This window comes from Python bivittatus, unplaced genomic scaffold (assembly GCF_059951505.1).
Source record: "Python bivittatus isolate LINGU-HERP-01145 unplaced genomic scaffold, Pbiv_v1 ctg000070_np1212, whole genome shotgun sequence".
In the NCBI taxonomy this organism is placed as follows: Eukaryota; Metazoa; Chordata; class Lepidosauria; order Squamata; family Pythonidae; genus Python; species Python bivittatus.
Genome location: NW_028277034.1, coordinates 8106040 through 8122650, shown reverse-complemented (window position 1 = coordinate 8122650; position 16611 = coordinate 8106040). Strand labels below are relative to the sequence as shown.

Below are 16611 nucleotides of genomic sequence, written 5' to 3'. Positions count from 1 at the left end.
CATTTGAGTAGTTTCATCATAAGAAACAACCTGAAAACAAGCTTTTACAACTTAAAAGTTGGCCATTTCAACACAATTTTTAAAGATGTTTGAGAGTTTATTCTGATGAAATATGCGGCCAGCTCAAAATGTTCTGACATTTTAAGTGGTTTGGTTTGGGTGTGAGCTCAACACAATTTTCCTGCTTTGTATACACCCCTACTTATGTGCTTAATGTGTCTTTATGTGTAATAAACTAATAAACAAGATTAACTGAAACTCTTGTAGATTTTGTCAGTAGAGAAATTAAAAACTTATAAGGACTGAATATTGCTTTGGGGAGAAAAAACAATTTGTTGAAAGGATAGTGTGTGTGCCTGTGATGTTCTTAGCAACTGATCATTAATAGCATCATTTTTGAGAAAGTGGGAAATTACTGGGGATAGTTCTATTTGTGATTTATTGGGCCATCATTCCAAAAGGTTTCTTTTAAGTCAATGAAGTTTGTGCTTCAGTTAATTCAAAATTATTTAATTGGCTGCTATACTATAACATACATGAATTTTCTTAATAATTTATTCAGACAAATCAGAACCTACATATGTCTTCACCACACCACTTAACCTAAGGTAGGGTAGGCAATCTGGTGCCCTCCAGGTGATTTGAATTACAGTTCCTTGCACTTGGTCACATTGGCTGGTCTAATACAAGCTGAAATTTAAAATACTTGAACAATCACGAGGTTGCCAACTTCATCCTATAGATCAGTGTTTCTCATCCTTGGCAGCTTGAAAATGTATGGACTTCAGTTCCCAGAATTCCCCAGCCAGCAAGCGGAACTGAAGTCCACACATCTTCAAGTTGCCAAGATTGAGAAACACTGCTATAGATCCCAGGAACATCAGTTGAATGACAATACTGAGGCATGCTGGATCTTGTAGTTTGGCATTTGAAATCCATAGGTGCCTCATTCCTGATTGTATTGCTCAATTCCAAATTCCTTTAAGCACACATCTGGAAATAGATGACATGTAAGAGTTCATCACTTTGTGCTTACCCACTCTTCCTTTTTTCACTCAGGTTCCAAAAGATTTTAGCATTCATTTTTGCCCAGATTCTGAAAGGGTACAGTTGGCACAAACCTCATAGATTAGAGAAACGTAAAGTGTTTTTAATCTCCATTTAAATTTGCATCTATTTTAATAAGTATTGTAAGAATGAAGAAATTGTATAGGAAGATTTTGTCAGTATTTGCCTTTTTGCTTTGTATGGAAAAGATGAGTAACATATATGTGGGGGTAAGACATTTTGGCTGACATTATAATCCTAATGTTTCTGCATTCTGGGGAGCCACCCAGTGTATTAAAAACTCACATTGGAATAGCTTCAGTCAATGCTGAGGCGTGATGCCAGCTAATTATCCTTATAAATGTACAAATGAGCAATCTAATGTTCATGTGATTCAACAGTAATCTAAATCAGTGTTTCTTAAGCTTTTTGTTCTTAGGATCCTTTCTCACATTTAAAAACTATGAAGGACCTCAAAAGAGCTTTTGTTTGTATCTGTTACATTTATTGATATTTACACTATTATGAATTAAAATTGATGCACTTGTAGAATCTTTATTGAATCATGTAAAAACAACATTAAATCCATTAGATATTAACATAAATAAAATATTTTTCATGAAAAAACTTATTTATAACAAATAAAAAATAATGAGAAGAGTGACATTGTTTTAAATATTTGCAAATATCTTCAATATCTGGCAAATATTTTTGATTTTGTGGACCCCTGAGAGGGTCTTGGTGGACCCCCAGAGTTCCTTGACCACTCTTTAAAAAACACTGATCTAAATGAAGGAAAAATGAAATATTAGTGATGCGTACCATTGGATTCTATTCCCAAAGAATTTAACAATAAATCTTGCTTACCATGGATAATATATTTCAATATGTGGCTTGATTTAATGTTAGCTAAGAAAAAGATTTAGAATTAAGTCAGATCTGTCCTCAGAATATGTCTGCTTGTCCTCAAATGTAACAAATACTGCCCTCTGAAAAATTCTTTGGAGTTGATCCACAATTACCTTTCAATGTTTATTCACATTTTCTTGACACCTAATTTCTTCAATTAATTTAGGCCAGTTTCAACAAGAAAAGAGATTAAAAGCTTGGGATTATATTGTGATCTTTGCAAAACTATAAACTCTTGACAATAAGTAAAAAATATTTTCAAATGCAAATAACAAGAGGAAAAGCTGAATATGAAGGGCTTAGGTTTAAGTTTAATTCCAACCTCAGTTCTGATGTAGCAAAGAAAATACCTGCAATTTGGACCCCTCAAAGCTTAAACTAAATATGAACAGATGGGAAGGAAAGATGAGATACCAAGACCGGCAGGATCCCTTGGGGTGGAGGTGGGGCATGGATAGATTTAAGAGAGTCCATGAACTTGGATGAGAAAAGTGTTACAACTTTATTTTCACTAATATTTAACTAAAATGTAGCTTTTTATTCAATAATTTCATTTTCTTATTCAAGCTAAACAAGAACAGCACTGAAATATCTTTTTAAAATCAATTTAACTTGCCTGTCTTAAATTTATTGCCTTGTTAACTTAATAGATTACTGAAGAGGAACATATCTTGTTATATTACTTATTTGCTATTTTTAAATATTTTCATAACTGTATTTGAGTATAATTAGTTCCTTCATAATATAATCTATATTTATGGATTTTACTTCATACATTTTTCTGAGAAGGAATCTGAGATTTCAACCAGGCTCTCAAAGGGTTCCATGGTACAAAAAAGATTAAGAACACCTACATTAGATTGGGTTAAGAAGTCTGACTCACATGTCCTTTTTCCAAAAATTAAATTAAAACTATGTTTTCCTTTACAAGGGGTTGCTATCATGGTGCCTCAGTTCATCAGTTTTAGCATGCTGCAATCAATCACATTTATGTCAGCAGTAAATTATTATTGCATAACATTCCTTTTTTTAAAATCATATTTTACATCTGGTACTGGTAAATTCAGCACCCGTTTCTCAGTTTTCCCTCAATTTTATGCATTCTGTAGATAAAAATTCCAGAGTTTCAAGCCATCCATCAGCCACACTGAGGACATGACTTCTGGCATTAGTATAATGTATTAGTTGTTACAAACACTTGTTTTCTGTAATGTCCCTTACTGGAGTCTCTTACACATACAGTACCAAATATAACAGGTCCCCCTGGTTACACACTTGCTCCCCCACGTGTTATCATTCTGGCCTATGTGTTGGAAAACAGTATTTGACAGTGTATCAGAATACGGTATGGATTTGGATTCCAGTTCCTCCCTCCCTCCCTGTCCCTTTCTCTCTCTCTCTCTCAAAAAAAAAAAAAAAAATACTCTGCAGATTTGTAGTTTGTGCATTTTTGAAACAATAGAGATGAATCAACTTTTATGAAGATCTTATTTAAGACAACTCTGCTATTTCAACCAAAAAAGTTCTCAGGCCGGCTTATAAATCTTTATTGCATTACATTTTGATTCAAATGAAGATGAATGCTAGTCTGGCTGAATCATTGATGAAACAAATGAAAATTATCCTTCATATTCTTCATCCTAAGTGGCAATCCCAACAGAAATATTATGATTGGTTCCAATGGCATGTTACATCATAAAGTGGTTTGATCATGTCATGTGGACCCAGACAATTGGAGCTTATTCAGTGAACTCTGGTTAAACAAATCATGGCTAGTGTGATGTGTAAAACCATTTTATTTCTAATCATGACATTTTAAAAATAATTCTATATTTAAATATTGTTTTCAGCAGTAAGAATGCTCGACTGTGTCTGTAAGAAAGAGATATAATCAAAGGAGCAAAGCTACAAGATGAAAGCAACCAAGAACAAGAGACCTAGAAGATATTCTGCACCCTGGAACTCAGAAATAGTTTTCAAAGGATGAAACTGTTTCTAAATGTTCTGGGGTAAAAAAGGATGGGAGACAAGACAATAGTTCCCTAATGGGATAAAGATGCTTTACTACAAAGAATGAGACAATGCTGGCTTGACCCTTCAGCTCAGGTGTGCAGTCTGCAGGAGCACAGATGGACATTACAGAGCATCCATTAGCGAGTATTCTTTTTTGCTAATACCCATGGAGACAAATTATATCGCAACCCTATCACCACAGACTTTGACAATCTGTCAAGAGAACAAGATCCTGGGGCCCAAGTGGTATTTTCTCTATCATTCTAATCCACAGAAGAGACTCAGAAAGGGAAAGAATACCATAAATCAGTGTCAGCCCTCCCAGGTAAACCAGACAGGAAACACAACTGGATGAGCTAATTCTACTTTATTGTAAAGCTACATTAACAGAATCTTGCAAGTCTGAAAGTACAAATCTCTGACCCTCCCTATTTACCACCTGAGAAGTTAGGGCAGGTCCTTCCTAAGTTACTTCCTTTGGTTGCTACTCTGTTGTGGACTCCTTTCTCTTTTATCTGATTGTTCCCTAGGCAGCATCTCCTCTCCCTGTCTTCTAAGGTCACCCTCACATTCCATCACAATCAGTGATTGCCTATGTAAATGGTGATGAAGGTTCATGGGATCATAATCTGAGTTATCTCATGCTGGTCAGAGAAAGCAAGGATAGTTAAAATACACAGAGAAAATGCAATGATTTTGATGGAAATAAAAATTATTTTCAGAGTGTGGGAACGTGCAGTGGATGATGTCTCACAAAGATTGGGCAAAATGTATGGTCAGAGCTTGATAGGAGGGCTTTAAACTGAATCCTGTTGTGTGGGAATGAAAACCCTGAATTGAGGACTTCAGATAAAGAAAGTGGGAATATTGCTGAAACTGCTCAAAAGGAAATCAGGAATTGGCTCATAAAGTTCATGGCCTTCATTGTCTACTTGAATGCTCAGAATTTGGGAAACTGCAGATTTTTCAAAGTGTTATAAAGTTGTAATGGTGATAATTATCTGGACCTTTGTTGGAAGACAAACTTGAAGCACAGCATTTACAGGAAATGTCTTATTGTCTAACAGTTTGTTCCTTCAGAGGGTAGAGGAAAGCACGAGGATCACCTTTCCTTCATTTGATACTAATAGGTAAGGAAGAATAAACTGAAATATAGTGGAGCCATCAAAAACATTGGAAGAAAGAGACCATGTAATACTAGAGTTCTTGCCTATAAGAGGGAAAAATACAAGAGAATGATTGCTGCAAAAAAATGAGAATGAGAGAAAGATACTCCATTGGGTGTCTTCAGTTTTTTCTCAGACACTAACAGTATAGTATTTGTTTCAGTTCTACTCTTCAAAATACCACTATCATTTCCTCTAAAATAACTAAAATATCTAAAATATCCTTCCAGCATTTTTTCACTTCAGTTTCATCACTTTTATTTATTTAGTTCCATTCATTCTCATGTATGTTTTTGTTTAAATCCTGTTTCCACACTCTGAAAATAATTTTTATTTCCATCAAAATCATTGCATTCTCTCTGTGTATTTTAACTATCCTTGCTTTCTCTGACTACATACTTTTAAACTATTGTTTAGAATACACATTATATAATATCTTTCATCCTCATTTCTGTAGCAGTCATTATATGCATTTTTTTCTCATCCTCAGCCTTTTTTACTTCATCATTCCACAATGGCATTTTTCCTATAGCCATTAGCATAATTAATTCTTGACACTCTGTTCCAAGCAGATTCCACATCTTTTTTACTTACTTTACACTCATTTTGTTGGAGAATAATCTATTTTCTATTACATTTTCATTCAGAACTCATACTTCCTGAAGTTGCTTTATTTTCACTCAGTTTTTCTTAGTTCTTTTGTTCAGTCTTGATGTCCCCAAATAGTGTCCCACATCCAGAACCTTTCATCACCCTTGTATCCTTCACTAATTTTCTTAACCTTTCATAAACAGCTGTGCTTTAAATTATATTCATTCCTTTGCCATGTGTATATATATGAATAGACATAGTTAAACCACATATTTGAAAGGAAACCCAGTTTCAAAGCAGATACTCATAATTCTTATTTATTCTAGGGTTTCTGAATGATGCCATCATTTTCTGTACTCTTGTTCCCACCACTGGATAGCCCAGCTATTTTTCTGTATTGCTTTGTTCCTTCTAATCCATTAATTCTAATTCATTAATGTCACCTAACAGATTATTTTCCCATGTTTTAACCACATTAATTCAGAATATTGCATAATTCTTCAACCCCCCCCCAATCCCTGGTTTCTTCATTATCACTGTTTACTGAGCATAACATGTAACTATCACCCAGTTTGGTTTAATAGTCAAGGTGCTAGATAGGAGTGGGAAAACCCAGGCTCTAAACCTGTCAGGCATAAAGGCCAACTGAATTACTTGACCCAGTCCACACTCTCAGTCCTAGGAAGAAGGTAGTAGAAAACAGCTTCTGAAACACATTGTCTAGAAAATTGCATGAAAGTGTCCATGTAGTCACCAGGAGTCAAAACTGACTCGAGGGTACTATTTCACAACCTATAGATTCCTACTTTCATATGCATTCACAACAACTTAGTTGACAGCAATTCATACTTTTTGAAATACATTTTAGCCTTTCTATTAATTATTAAACATATTCCTTTCCTTTCCTTGCATGTATTCATCAACTCCATTTCACAGATTCAGATCACCTTCATTCAGATCTATTACACCGTTCCCCTTTCTCTTAGTTTCAGGAACACATGCAAGGAGAGGAAAGGAATATTCCATGTGCCATGGTCTTCATTAGATGGGCCCATAGATATTGATCTCCACTGCCCATTGTGGTTTTGGTTGATGAGGCTTTTAGATAATGCTTTTTAATAAGATAGAAAATGTGCAGACAAGGTTACCACCCTTAACTATACTCATGCTACATGCACCATTCCTTGTTAGTTGTAAGGAGAGTACTGATAGTTTTGGCATATTTTGCCCAGGATACCATAAGTGCAACCAAAACCCAATTTTACCCAAGCATGCTTATATTATTCTATGAAAGATATGATACAGGTAGTTCTCACTTAACAACTGCAATTGGGACCAGCAACTCCATCGCTAAGTGATGCAGTCATTAAGTGAAATATCACATGACTGTGCCAGACTTATGATGTCAGTTCTGCTGCAGTCGTTAAGCACATCACATGACTATGACTTAGCTGGCTGTGAAGCTTGCACATGGTGATCACATGACCATGGGATGCTGTAACGGTCGTAAGTTCGAGGACCGGCTATAAAGCTACTATTTCAGCACCATTGTAAGTTTGAACAGTTGCTAAGCAGGACAGTCATTAACTAGAATTACCTGTACCTAATTTAGGGCCTACTTTGCAAGCCAACATATTGTTGCCTGTATCCCACCAACTAGGAGGCATATTCAATGGAAGATGCTAAGAATAATAAACAGAGTTTTTATTACTGACTAATGGATAATAAGAAACAGAGTTAGCAATTCCTATTTCAGTCTCCAACAAAAAAAATATGTGCTCTGCCAGGAAGTTGTAAGGGCCAGGTTTGAAGCATGAGATTGATTGAAACATTGTCAGGAATACTTTGAATGAGTTTAAAACTCTAGCACCAGATGAATTGCATCCCAGAACATCCTAGCTGATGGTCTGACTATGTACTATTTAGAATCACAAAGACTAGGTGGCATACAAATGTGATTCAGCAAGAGTCTTTGAGAAATTCTGGGGACTGGAATAGTGTCAGATTACTGGAAGAGAGCAAATGTCTGTAACTTCCAAAGGAAAAAAAGCAGTGACCAGGGAACCACAGACCAGTCAGTCTTATATAGATACCTAGGAAGAGTAGATCATAAAAAGACAAGTTATGAGTCTTAGGAAAACAATGTTGTAATTCCTAGAAGTCAGAATGGATTTGTAAGGTTAGACTGGCAAGATTTATTCTTATGTTTTGATGAGGTATCTTCCATAATAGATCGTGGGAATGCAATAGATATATATGTTGGTTTTACCAAAGCATTTGACAAAGCCAGCTAGTGGGCTGGACAGCCTGAAATTAAGTGGTTACATGGATAGTTTGAACATGATGCCCAAAGAGCGCTCATCGATGGTTTCTCATCAAATTGGAGAGAAGTAATAAATGGGGTGCCAGAAGGACCAATCCTGGGTCCTGTACTCTTCAGTATGAATGACATGGATGAAGTAGTGGAAGGAATGCTTACTGGATTGGCAGATAATACAAAATTAACTGGGATAACTAGTAACATAGAAGAGAAACAAAATTCAAAATAATTTTGATAGGTTAGGGAAATGGGCTGAAAATAACAAAGGCAAATGTTAACACAGGAAACAAAGCAAATGCAGAGTTATAGGACAGGGAATATCTGGTGTGGAAATGTTGCTTGTGAAAAAAAAATGTTGGAATACTCAGATCCTTTTCATACGTACTGCTGCCCTGTATGACCTTCCCCATCTCATATTCATGTTTTGGATTTTTCAAACCCAAATATAGAACTTTGCATTTTTTCTAGTTGAAATTCTCCTTGCTGGTTGTTCCTACTTGTCAAGATGTTTCCTATCCCGCCTATCTTTATGTTCTCCAGAAATTTGAAAATTTTATCTTCTAACCCCTCGTCCAGGTCATTTATATGTTGAATAGCACAGGGCCTACAATGGAGCTCAGTGGTACCACTGACATTTTCTCCAGCTTCACGTGGAACCATAGATGCAAGACACAGGATAATGGATTTGGGTTGTAGAAAGACACATTCTGATTGAAGGTGAGAAAAACGGTTTTCAGAGTTAAGAGCAGTTTGCCAGTGGACTCAATTACTCAGAAAGATTTTGGACTCCACTTGGATGGTTACGCTGAGGTGGAGGCCAGACTGAAATGCTTTAATTTGCAGAGCAGAGGGTTGGACCTGACGCCCTTTTCCAATTCTAGCTTCTGCGAGTGAACCGAGGGGGGCCAAATACTCTTTTTGCTAGAACCTGTGCTCCTTGATATGTGAACAGGAAGTGGAGTTTATATTTACATTTGATTTTTATGAAGTGGGAAATGATCCGGGTTATTCTTCAATTCATTGTCTTCAGGCAATGGCTCGTGATGAACATTTTTTAATTAGGCTCCAGTGTTTGTTTAGCTGGTTTGCTAAATTACGGAGAAAAGTTAGCAGTGCTGCGAAACTCTTTTTAAGGAAAGCCTTTTAGTTAAGCATTTACGTTATAACATTGGGCGCGTCACGTTAAAAGGCAGCAAAATAAACCCAAGAAAGGGAGCTGCGCGTCGGCCGGCCCGGCCCGCACGCTCCGGAGGGCCGCCGGGGAGGAGTCGCGGGGAGCCCTCTGGCCGGGAGGCGGGCCGGGCGCCGCACGTGTGGCGGGGAGAAGGCGGGCCGGGCGGGGAGACGCTGAACCTGCAGCTGGCCCGGCGGGGGCGGTTCAGGCTGAGCTGGGAGTAGCGCCAGACTGGCAGGGCGGCTGCACCGTGCTCTGCCCGGCGCTCATGGCCGGGCCAAGTTGGCGGCGGCCGCTCGCCGTTGCTGCGGCGCTGAACGGCTCCCCTTAAATCTCCTCCGGCGCCGACATGCCGCGCAGGCTGGAGAAATTTCTGCAGATTGCCCCGCATTCCTTGGCCATCGTCCTGCGCCCCTGTGGTGGGGATGAAGCCGCCTCGCGGCCGCCCAAGCAGCCGGCCCAAGTGCAGCAGGAAGGCGACGCCGGCGGGGGAGCGGCGGACGGGCACGGCGCGGGCCAGGGGCGCCGAGCCGAGGGCGAGCCCGCGGCGGACAGCGAGCTGGGGCGCCACCACATCGGGTACGAGATCTTCGCCGACTTCAAGCAGGGCAACATGCAGCACTTCTGGAACAAGAAGGTGACGGCCGCCGTGGCCGAGACCTTCTTCCTGGGCTGGATCGACGAGCAGGTGCTGCTGATCCAGGGCAAGGAGGAGCACCTGGAAGTGCTGCGCGAGGGCTGGATGCGCAGGTCCCTCAAGCCCCCCGCCGGCTTCCAGATCAAGTGCCTGGGTAAGAGCGCGCCGAGCCGGAGGCGGCGCGGGACAAGCCGGGGCAGGACGGGGGGAGCAGCTGCGTCCCCGCGGAGAGGCGGGGGAGGCGCCCGCGCGCCTCCCTGCGCCGTGGGCGCCAACGTTTTCCCCCGCAGTGGGAGGAAAGAGTCGCGCTCCTTCGTGGCCGGCGGGGAGGAAGGCGCTGTGGCTCGGCCTGTTTTGCAGACGCCGAGCGGGGTTCCTTCCTCCGCTTCTTAGCGCTCCCCCCCCCCCAGTGGACGCTTCTCGTGGGGACGGCGGTGCCCGGACGTGCGGTGCTGTACGCGCGCACTTCGTGGTCCAAAGGCAACTGTAGCAGTTGCAACTTTCCACGTCTTAGCCATGAAATTAACCCAAACTGGAAATACTCTCTCTCGCACTTTTTTTTCCTTACCAACATCTGCAGGAAGTATAACTAAAGACAGGTTCGGCAGGTAATATAAGGAAAAAGAATGTCTCTTAACCCTTTGCTTGTCAAACTTGTCTTCAGCCATCCCTTTAATCTTGACTTATTGGCGGTGGACGTTTGCCTGAGTGGTTGCCAAATTAGACACACCCGTTTATTTCCTTGGTGGCCTCTGTTTTCTTTCAACCACCTGCATCAGAAGCTAGGGGGGAAAGCTGGCTTCTACATTAGAAGAATCTGGCACAGTAACAATTGCATCCTTAGCTTGTGTTTGCAAATGTAGATTTGAAGCTTGGTACCTGAGTGGCATCTGGGTTTGGAACACATTCACCTTTGTAGAAACTTCAGTGTTTCATCTTTGTTAACAAGGTAATTGCAAGAGTTCTCTGCAATCCCTATTTATAAAAGGTTAATTTGTATATGAGGCCTGTAAGCAGCTTTCTCAGATTATTCCAGAAAATGTTGTATTTTTTGCTGCTAGTTAAAAAAAAAAAAAAATGTTAAAGCTATTTTTGTGTTATTTGGTAATTTTTTTAGCATGGTATCTGCATTATGATATAATTCCGGGGGCCGTAGGCAAGAAGATTGAGAAGGTGGGAAAATATCTTGGAAGAAGACTTTAGCAAACCACTTGGATTATTGCCAAGAAAAGCGCACGGATGTGTCCATGTAATTCTCAGGAGTTGAGCTCAGATAAGACTTTTATCTTTTTTATCTTGTCTAGCGTGCTGTTTTATGAGAGAAACAGAATAAATGGCTGAGTATTTTGATTAAAAAGTGCTAGCAGTCACGGGACATTTTTGCATTGAATAGGTTTGAGGCTAGAGTCTGGTGTAAATAATCCTGACTTGCAGAAGTTTGCACCTCTGAATAGATTTTTTAGGATTGCATTGTGAATAGAACAAAGACTATGATTCCCCCCCCCCAAATTATTAAATAATTGATATAGAAATAACTGCACAGATTTATTTTTGGCTGCTTATAACTTTCATTCGGATTGTTATGCCTAACGGCATATTATTATTTGAGTTTCACTAATTAGTCAAAGCAGTGATATTGAATTAATAATAAAAATCTTGGTTCACCTCTTTGGGATGTAGGTAACATACTTTTTGTTAGGTTAGCTATTGATCAGTTGATATTGCAGCATTGGGAAGATAAATGTATGGCCCCTTTTACTCAATGGATTGAAAATCTGATTGCGCTTGTCACCTGTGAGCGGATTGCCTATAGACTTAGACTTTGTATGGACAAGTATAATGAAATATGGGACTCATTTATACAAAATACAGTCAGTTAGAAAAACATGATACTTATATAAGTATATTAGAAATATATACATATTTGAATAATATTTGTATTAGATAAGTATATATAGAATTGTAACTTTTGTTAAAATGATATATCATACTATATTTTCTTCTTTTCCTTTTTTTATTTTTTTTAAAAAAGCGTTGTCTATGTGGGTTTTTTTGTTTTCTTTGACAATGTATGTATTTCTGTTATAATTATCTTTGTGTTTTGTTCTTTTTCCTTTTCTTTTTTTGTCATTTTAAAAGCAGTAATTTTTTTTTTAACAAGTTAGCTATTGATCAGTAGGAGGCACTACAGGTAGTCCTTGCTTAATGACCCTAATTGGGACTGGCAGCTCTGCCGCTAAGCAAAGTGGTCATTAAGTGGGAAATCACGACTGTGTTTTCCGGCTGGAAAGAGACAAGACTAGTCAGTTCCACATCTTTGCCTATTGTTTGCCTCCTAATTGCTCCCCTACCCTTTGAATGCTCCATTGCCTGCTTATTGTCTTGTATACATCAAAAGCAATGTGATCGTGCCACAGCCCAGGGACTGGGAGCCATGGGGATACTATGCGAACAGCTTACTCTCTAGAAGAGAATATGTGTAGCTCAGGGTTGAACTGTGGAGTCCTTGGGGTTCTCTGAGCTTGGTTGTTTTCTTGCAAAGTTTCGTTACCTAGCTAGGTAACATCTTCAATGCTAGAATGGAATGGGTTTGCTCTCTGTTTATATACCATATAAACAGTGTATATAAACAGTATATATACAGAGTATAAACAGAGAGCAAACCCCATTCCATTCTAGCACTAAAGAGGTTACCTAGCCGGGTAACAAACATTTGCAAGAAACCAACCAAGCTCTGAGAACCCCAAAGACTCCACAGCTTACTCTCTTGAAATCCCTTCCTCTTCAATCTTTCTGCTCAGTGGGATGTTGGGGGGAAGGAAAAAAGCAAGCTATTTCTGTAGGCAATCTCTCCTTTGCCTGACCCTTTCCCGCTGCCAGTGCAATTGCATTTTATTTATTTATTTATCAAATTTTTCACTGCCTATCTCGTTGAAACAACTCGCATTGCTTTTGATGTGTAGAAGAGTAAATTTTCTCTTGAAATCCCTCTCCAATTTCTCTGCTTTGCAGGGGACGGAGGGTCAGGCAAAGGAGAGATTGTCTACAGACATCACTTGTTCCCCCCCCCCCTCGCAGAGCAGAGAGATCAGGGAGAAAGAGATTTCAAGAGAGTACTGTAAGTTGTTTGCGCAGTGTGCCATGACTCCCAGCCCTGGGCTGCTGGCATGATCACATTGCTTTCAATGTGTAGAAGAGCAAACAGCTTACTCCCTTGCAATCCCTTCCTCTCCAATCTCTCTGCTCTGCAAGGGGGGAAAAAAGGAAAAAACACAGGTCAGGCACTGGACAGTACGCACTATAATGGTGATCACATAACTCAGAGATGCTGCGCAGGTTGCAAATGAGCTGTAAAGTTATTTTTTCAGCACCGTTGTAACTTTGAATGGTCAGTGAGGACTACCTGTGCACAACATCTCTCTTTCTCTCTCTCTCATTATCTCTTCTTTTGGTACCTTTGAATCAGTGTTAACTCCTGGAGACTGCCTGGACAAGTCCCTGCAGTTTTCTTAGCAAGATTTCAGAAGTAGTTTGCCCTTGCCTTCTTCCTAGGGCTGGGGGGAATGACTGGCCCAAGATAACCCAGCTAGCTTTCCTGGTTTCTAGCTTGATGGCTTAACCACTACACCAAGGTGATTCTGACACAACTTCTAGAACACAACAATAGAATGTCTAATATGCAGGATACCTCCTGGACTCCCGATAAGGATGAAACCAGTCATGTAGTGCCTCCTACTGGTCAGTAGCTAATATAACATTTAAAGCTATATAAGGGGAAGCAGTCTTGAGGCCCCTAGTATGAGGCCCAGACTAAAAAAAATACAAAACACTTTCTAATATGAGAGCATATAGAAAAAAGGAAACGGTACTGCAATAGCTTCTCTAACCTACTTTTAAAAATCTATCATAAACATTTACCCAGCATTGCCATCTTGATCTGGATTCATCAGGACATTTCTCCCAATAGTCTATAATTAGTTTATTGTCATTTTTTATCACCATAAAAATACTATTTGATAAGGGCAGAAATTGTGTTCCAGGTAGTCCTCACTTAATGACTGTTTAACAACAGTTTGAAGTTATGATGGCCTTGAAAAAGCACTTTATGACCTGTACTTGCATTTATGACCATCACAAATTGCCACATCATCCCACGGTCATGTGATCACAATTTGTGGCCTTTTTTATGATGGTCGTAAAGCAAATCATGGTGGTCATTAAGTGAATCATATGGTTAAACGAATCACATGGTGATTAAACTCCAAATTCCAGCAAAAAAATCCATTGGGGAAGCTGGATTCGCTTAATGACTGTGGTGACTCGCTTTACGACCACTGTAAAATGGTTGTAAAATTAGGTCCAGTCATGTAGTGACTCGCTTAACAACCACCTTGCTTAATGACCAATTTTCCAGTCCCTATTGTGGTTGTTAAGCAAGGAATACCTGTATGCTATACCTAGATTGTCCTCTTATCTCATTGCTCTTATTAAAGGTTTTGATATTCACATTTCTAGAAGCTCTATGTGTTGTATGCTTTGAGTATAAAATTAATTGAAAAATATATTTTAAACCTTTATTATTGCTACAAAACGTTTCTGCTTATATTTAAAAGAATTGTGCACTGCTATATGTGTGTGTGTGTGTTTCACTGAAATTTTATTGTGTTTCAGCTATGAAGACATGGCTGTATGAAATAATTGGATGTCTTTTTAGTGTAAGGAACAGACTGTGAATTTTAAACTTAAGGAAATATCAGTAGAGAACTAGTCATAGGCTCAAAGACTTTGGCTAAATCCGTTAGTCAGCAATTGTTACTTGTAGCCAATAGTTTTCTTTTGACTTCTGACTTCACAGAAGCATGGTGTCTACTTTTTTATACTTAACTAGGGAACTTTATAGCAAGTGTTGTTAGCAGTTCTCTAATCCATGTCACTAAATGCAGGAACATTACTTATTTCATCTTCCTCTATAGCTGAGATAAATATACACATACAGACACACCTCTTGTGACTTTTTCTGGCTCTTGGAGTTAGATTTCTGATTGGCCCTCTGCCACCTGCATTGTACAATGGTGATTGGTCTTATAATGACCTTTCCAATATGGAGGTCAGGCAATAAAAAATCCATATGCAGATCTACAGACAGAACAAATTCCTTTGTACCAAGTCATGTTATGTAGAATTGTCTTTGAATGGTTGAGACTCTTTGGAAGCTCAGCTCTGCCTTTAAGTTGAATTTGATTCTTTTAATGGGAGATGCCAAGGATTCAGCGGTTACATATGCAGCGCACTCTGTTTCTCTGAGATACACCGCTTCTCTTTAGCCTGTCACAAAACCATCAGATAGTTGTTCTTTATTAGTAAAGGATCCTATTTCCTTCATTACAGTTCAATATTCGGAATACTTATTTTAGACTTGTAAATGGAGTCATGTCAAATATCCTGTGTAAAATACTAACAAAGGAATTGTTCTGTTTCTTTATTTTTGGAAGGCATTGCCTTTTATCACTGTGGTATTCCTAGATAATATTTTTTGTTTGAAATAAATTTTGCCTGAAAGTCTCCTTGAATTTATTTTGTAATGAAAAACAAAATACACATTTGTGAAGTATATATTTTAAAATACTAGTTGTGGTGTAGATTGAGGTTAAAAAATTCATGTCTCTCGAACTATTTATAGCTCTGCATAGTTTTAACTTTTTAAATCTTTTTTTTATTCTACATTATCTGTAAAGTACCTTCACAATGTTCTGGTTCAAATGGAACATCAGCCCATGAGTTGACTTAAGTGAGTAAGCTCCAAACCATGCACTTCCTCTTCTTTTTCTTCCATGAACCTTCTCTTTTCTCCTTTGCAGAAAACAGAGTTTGCTGTTGCATCTGACTTCAAAAGAAGAATTGCAACTTATAATCAGATTAGTTTGCATTTTAGACTGGAGGGCAAGTAGACACCATAGTATGCCAGTTTAGCTGTAATGGTAAAATTACAGAAGAACGAATAGCAGAACAAAGGGGATATGGCAAAGTGTTCCCATGGTTGAAGCTTGGATTATTGAATTATGGTTAGGTATTACATCTGAACCCAAGCCAATACGAGTCATCAAGCATTTTCAGCATCTCATAATGAAAATCCATATTACTTTAAGATGCAATACAGTTAAGTTAAAATAATAGCATATATAAAATAAACATAATTGGCAATCAGAGAAGCAACACTGGCAATACAGAATACATAGTACCTTGAATATGTACTATTCAATGTTAATATTTACAAGTAGGATAATAAAGTTAAAGTATTAGAACCTTAAGCAAAGGATGTTTTTGAACTGTAATTAGTGAGTCAATCATGTTTCTGTGGGTGAAAGATTTAAGTAATTGTGCAGTCCCCAAAGGGGAAATCTTTCTGCAGTTGAGAATGATCTTTCCTTCTAATCTTGGAATTAGCATGCCTTTTGAAATTTGTAGCAGAGAAGAATGCGTGTGCTCGTGCATATACAAAATTTTATTTAATTGTATATATAGCAAAAACGTTACTGTGGCTAATTTCTATTTGGAGAGCTACAGTATAAATGGTCAGTGAGATGAGACTGGTCAATAATTGTCAATAACAAGAACTTTTGAGCAATGTAAGGAGGGCTTACAGAAAATCTGGGAATGAAGCTTTAATATTCCTTCTCTAAATGGGTACCATTTAGGTTTTCTCTGTCTGCCTCTCTCTCTTTGTGTTTGCTTGTTATGCTAAAGGGCTACATTC

The 16611-nt window shown here is 38.7% G+C and overlaps 1 protein-coding gene across 1 annotated transcript in view; it reads left to right on the top strand.

The window, feature by feature from the left end:
- The first annotated feature begins 9411 nt into the window (after positions 1 to 9411).
- Positions 9412 to 16611, top strand: part of STOX2 (storkhead box 2) — a 147382-nt gene continuing 140182 nt past the window's right edge. The window contains exon 1 of the mRNA XM_088131846.1: positions 9412 to 10011. Coding sequence (XP_087987972.1) covers positions 9570 to 10011 — 442 coding nt within the window. The 5' untranslated portion in view covers positions 9412 to 9569. The remainder of the gene's footprint in view (positions 10012 to 16611) is intronic.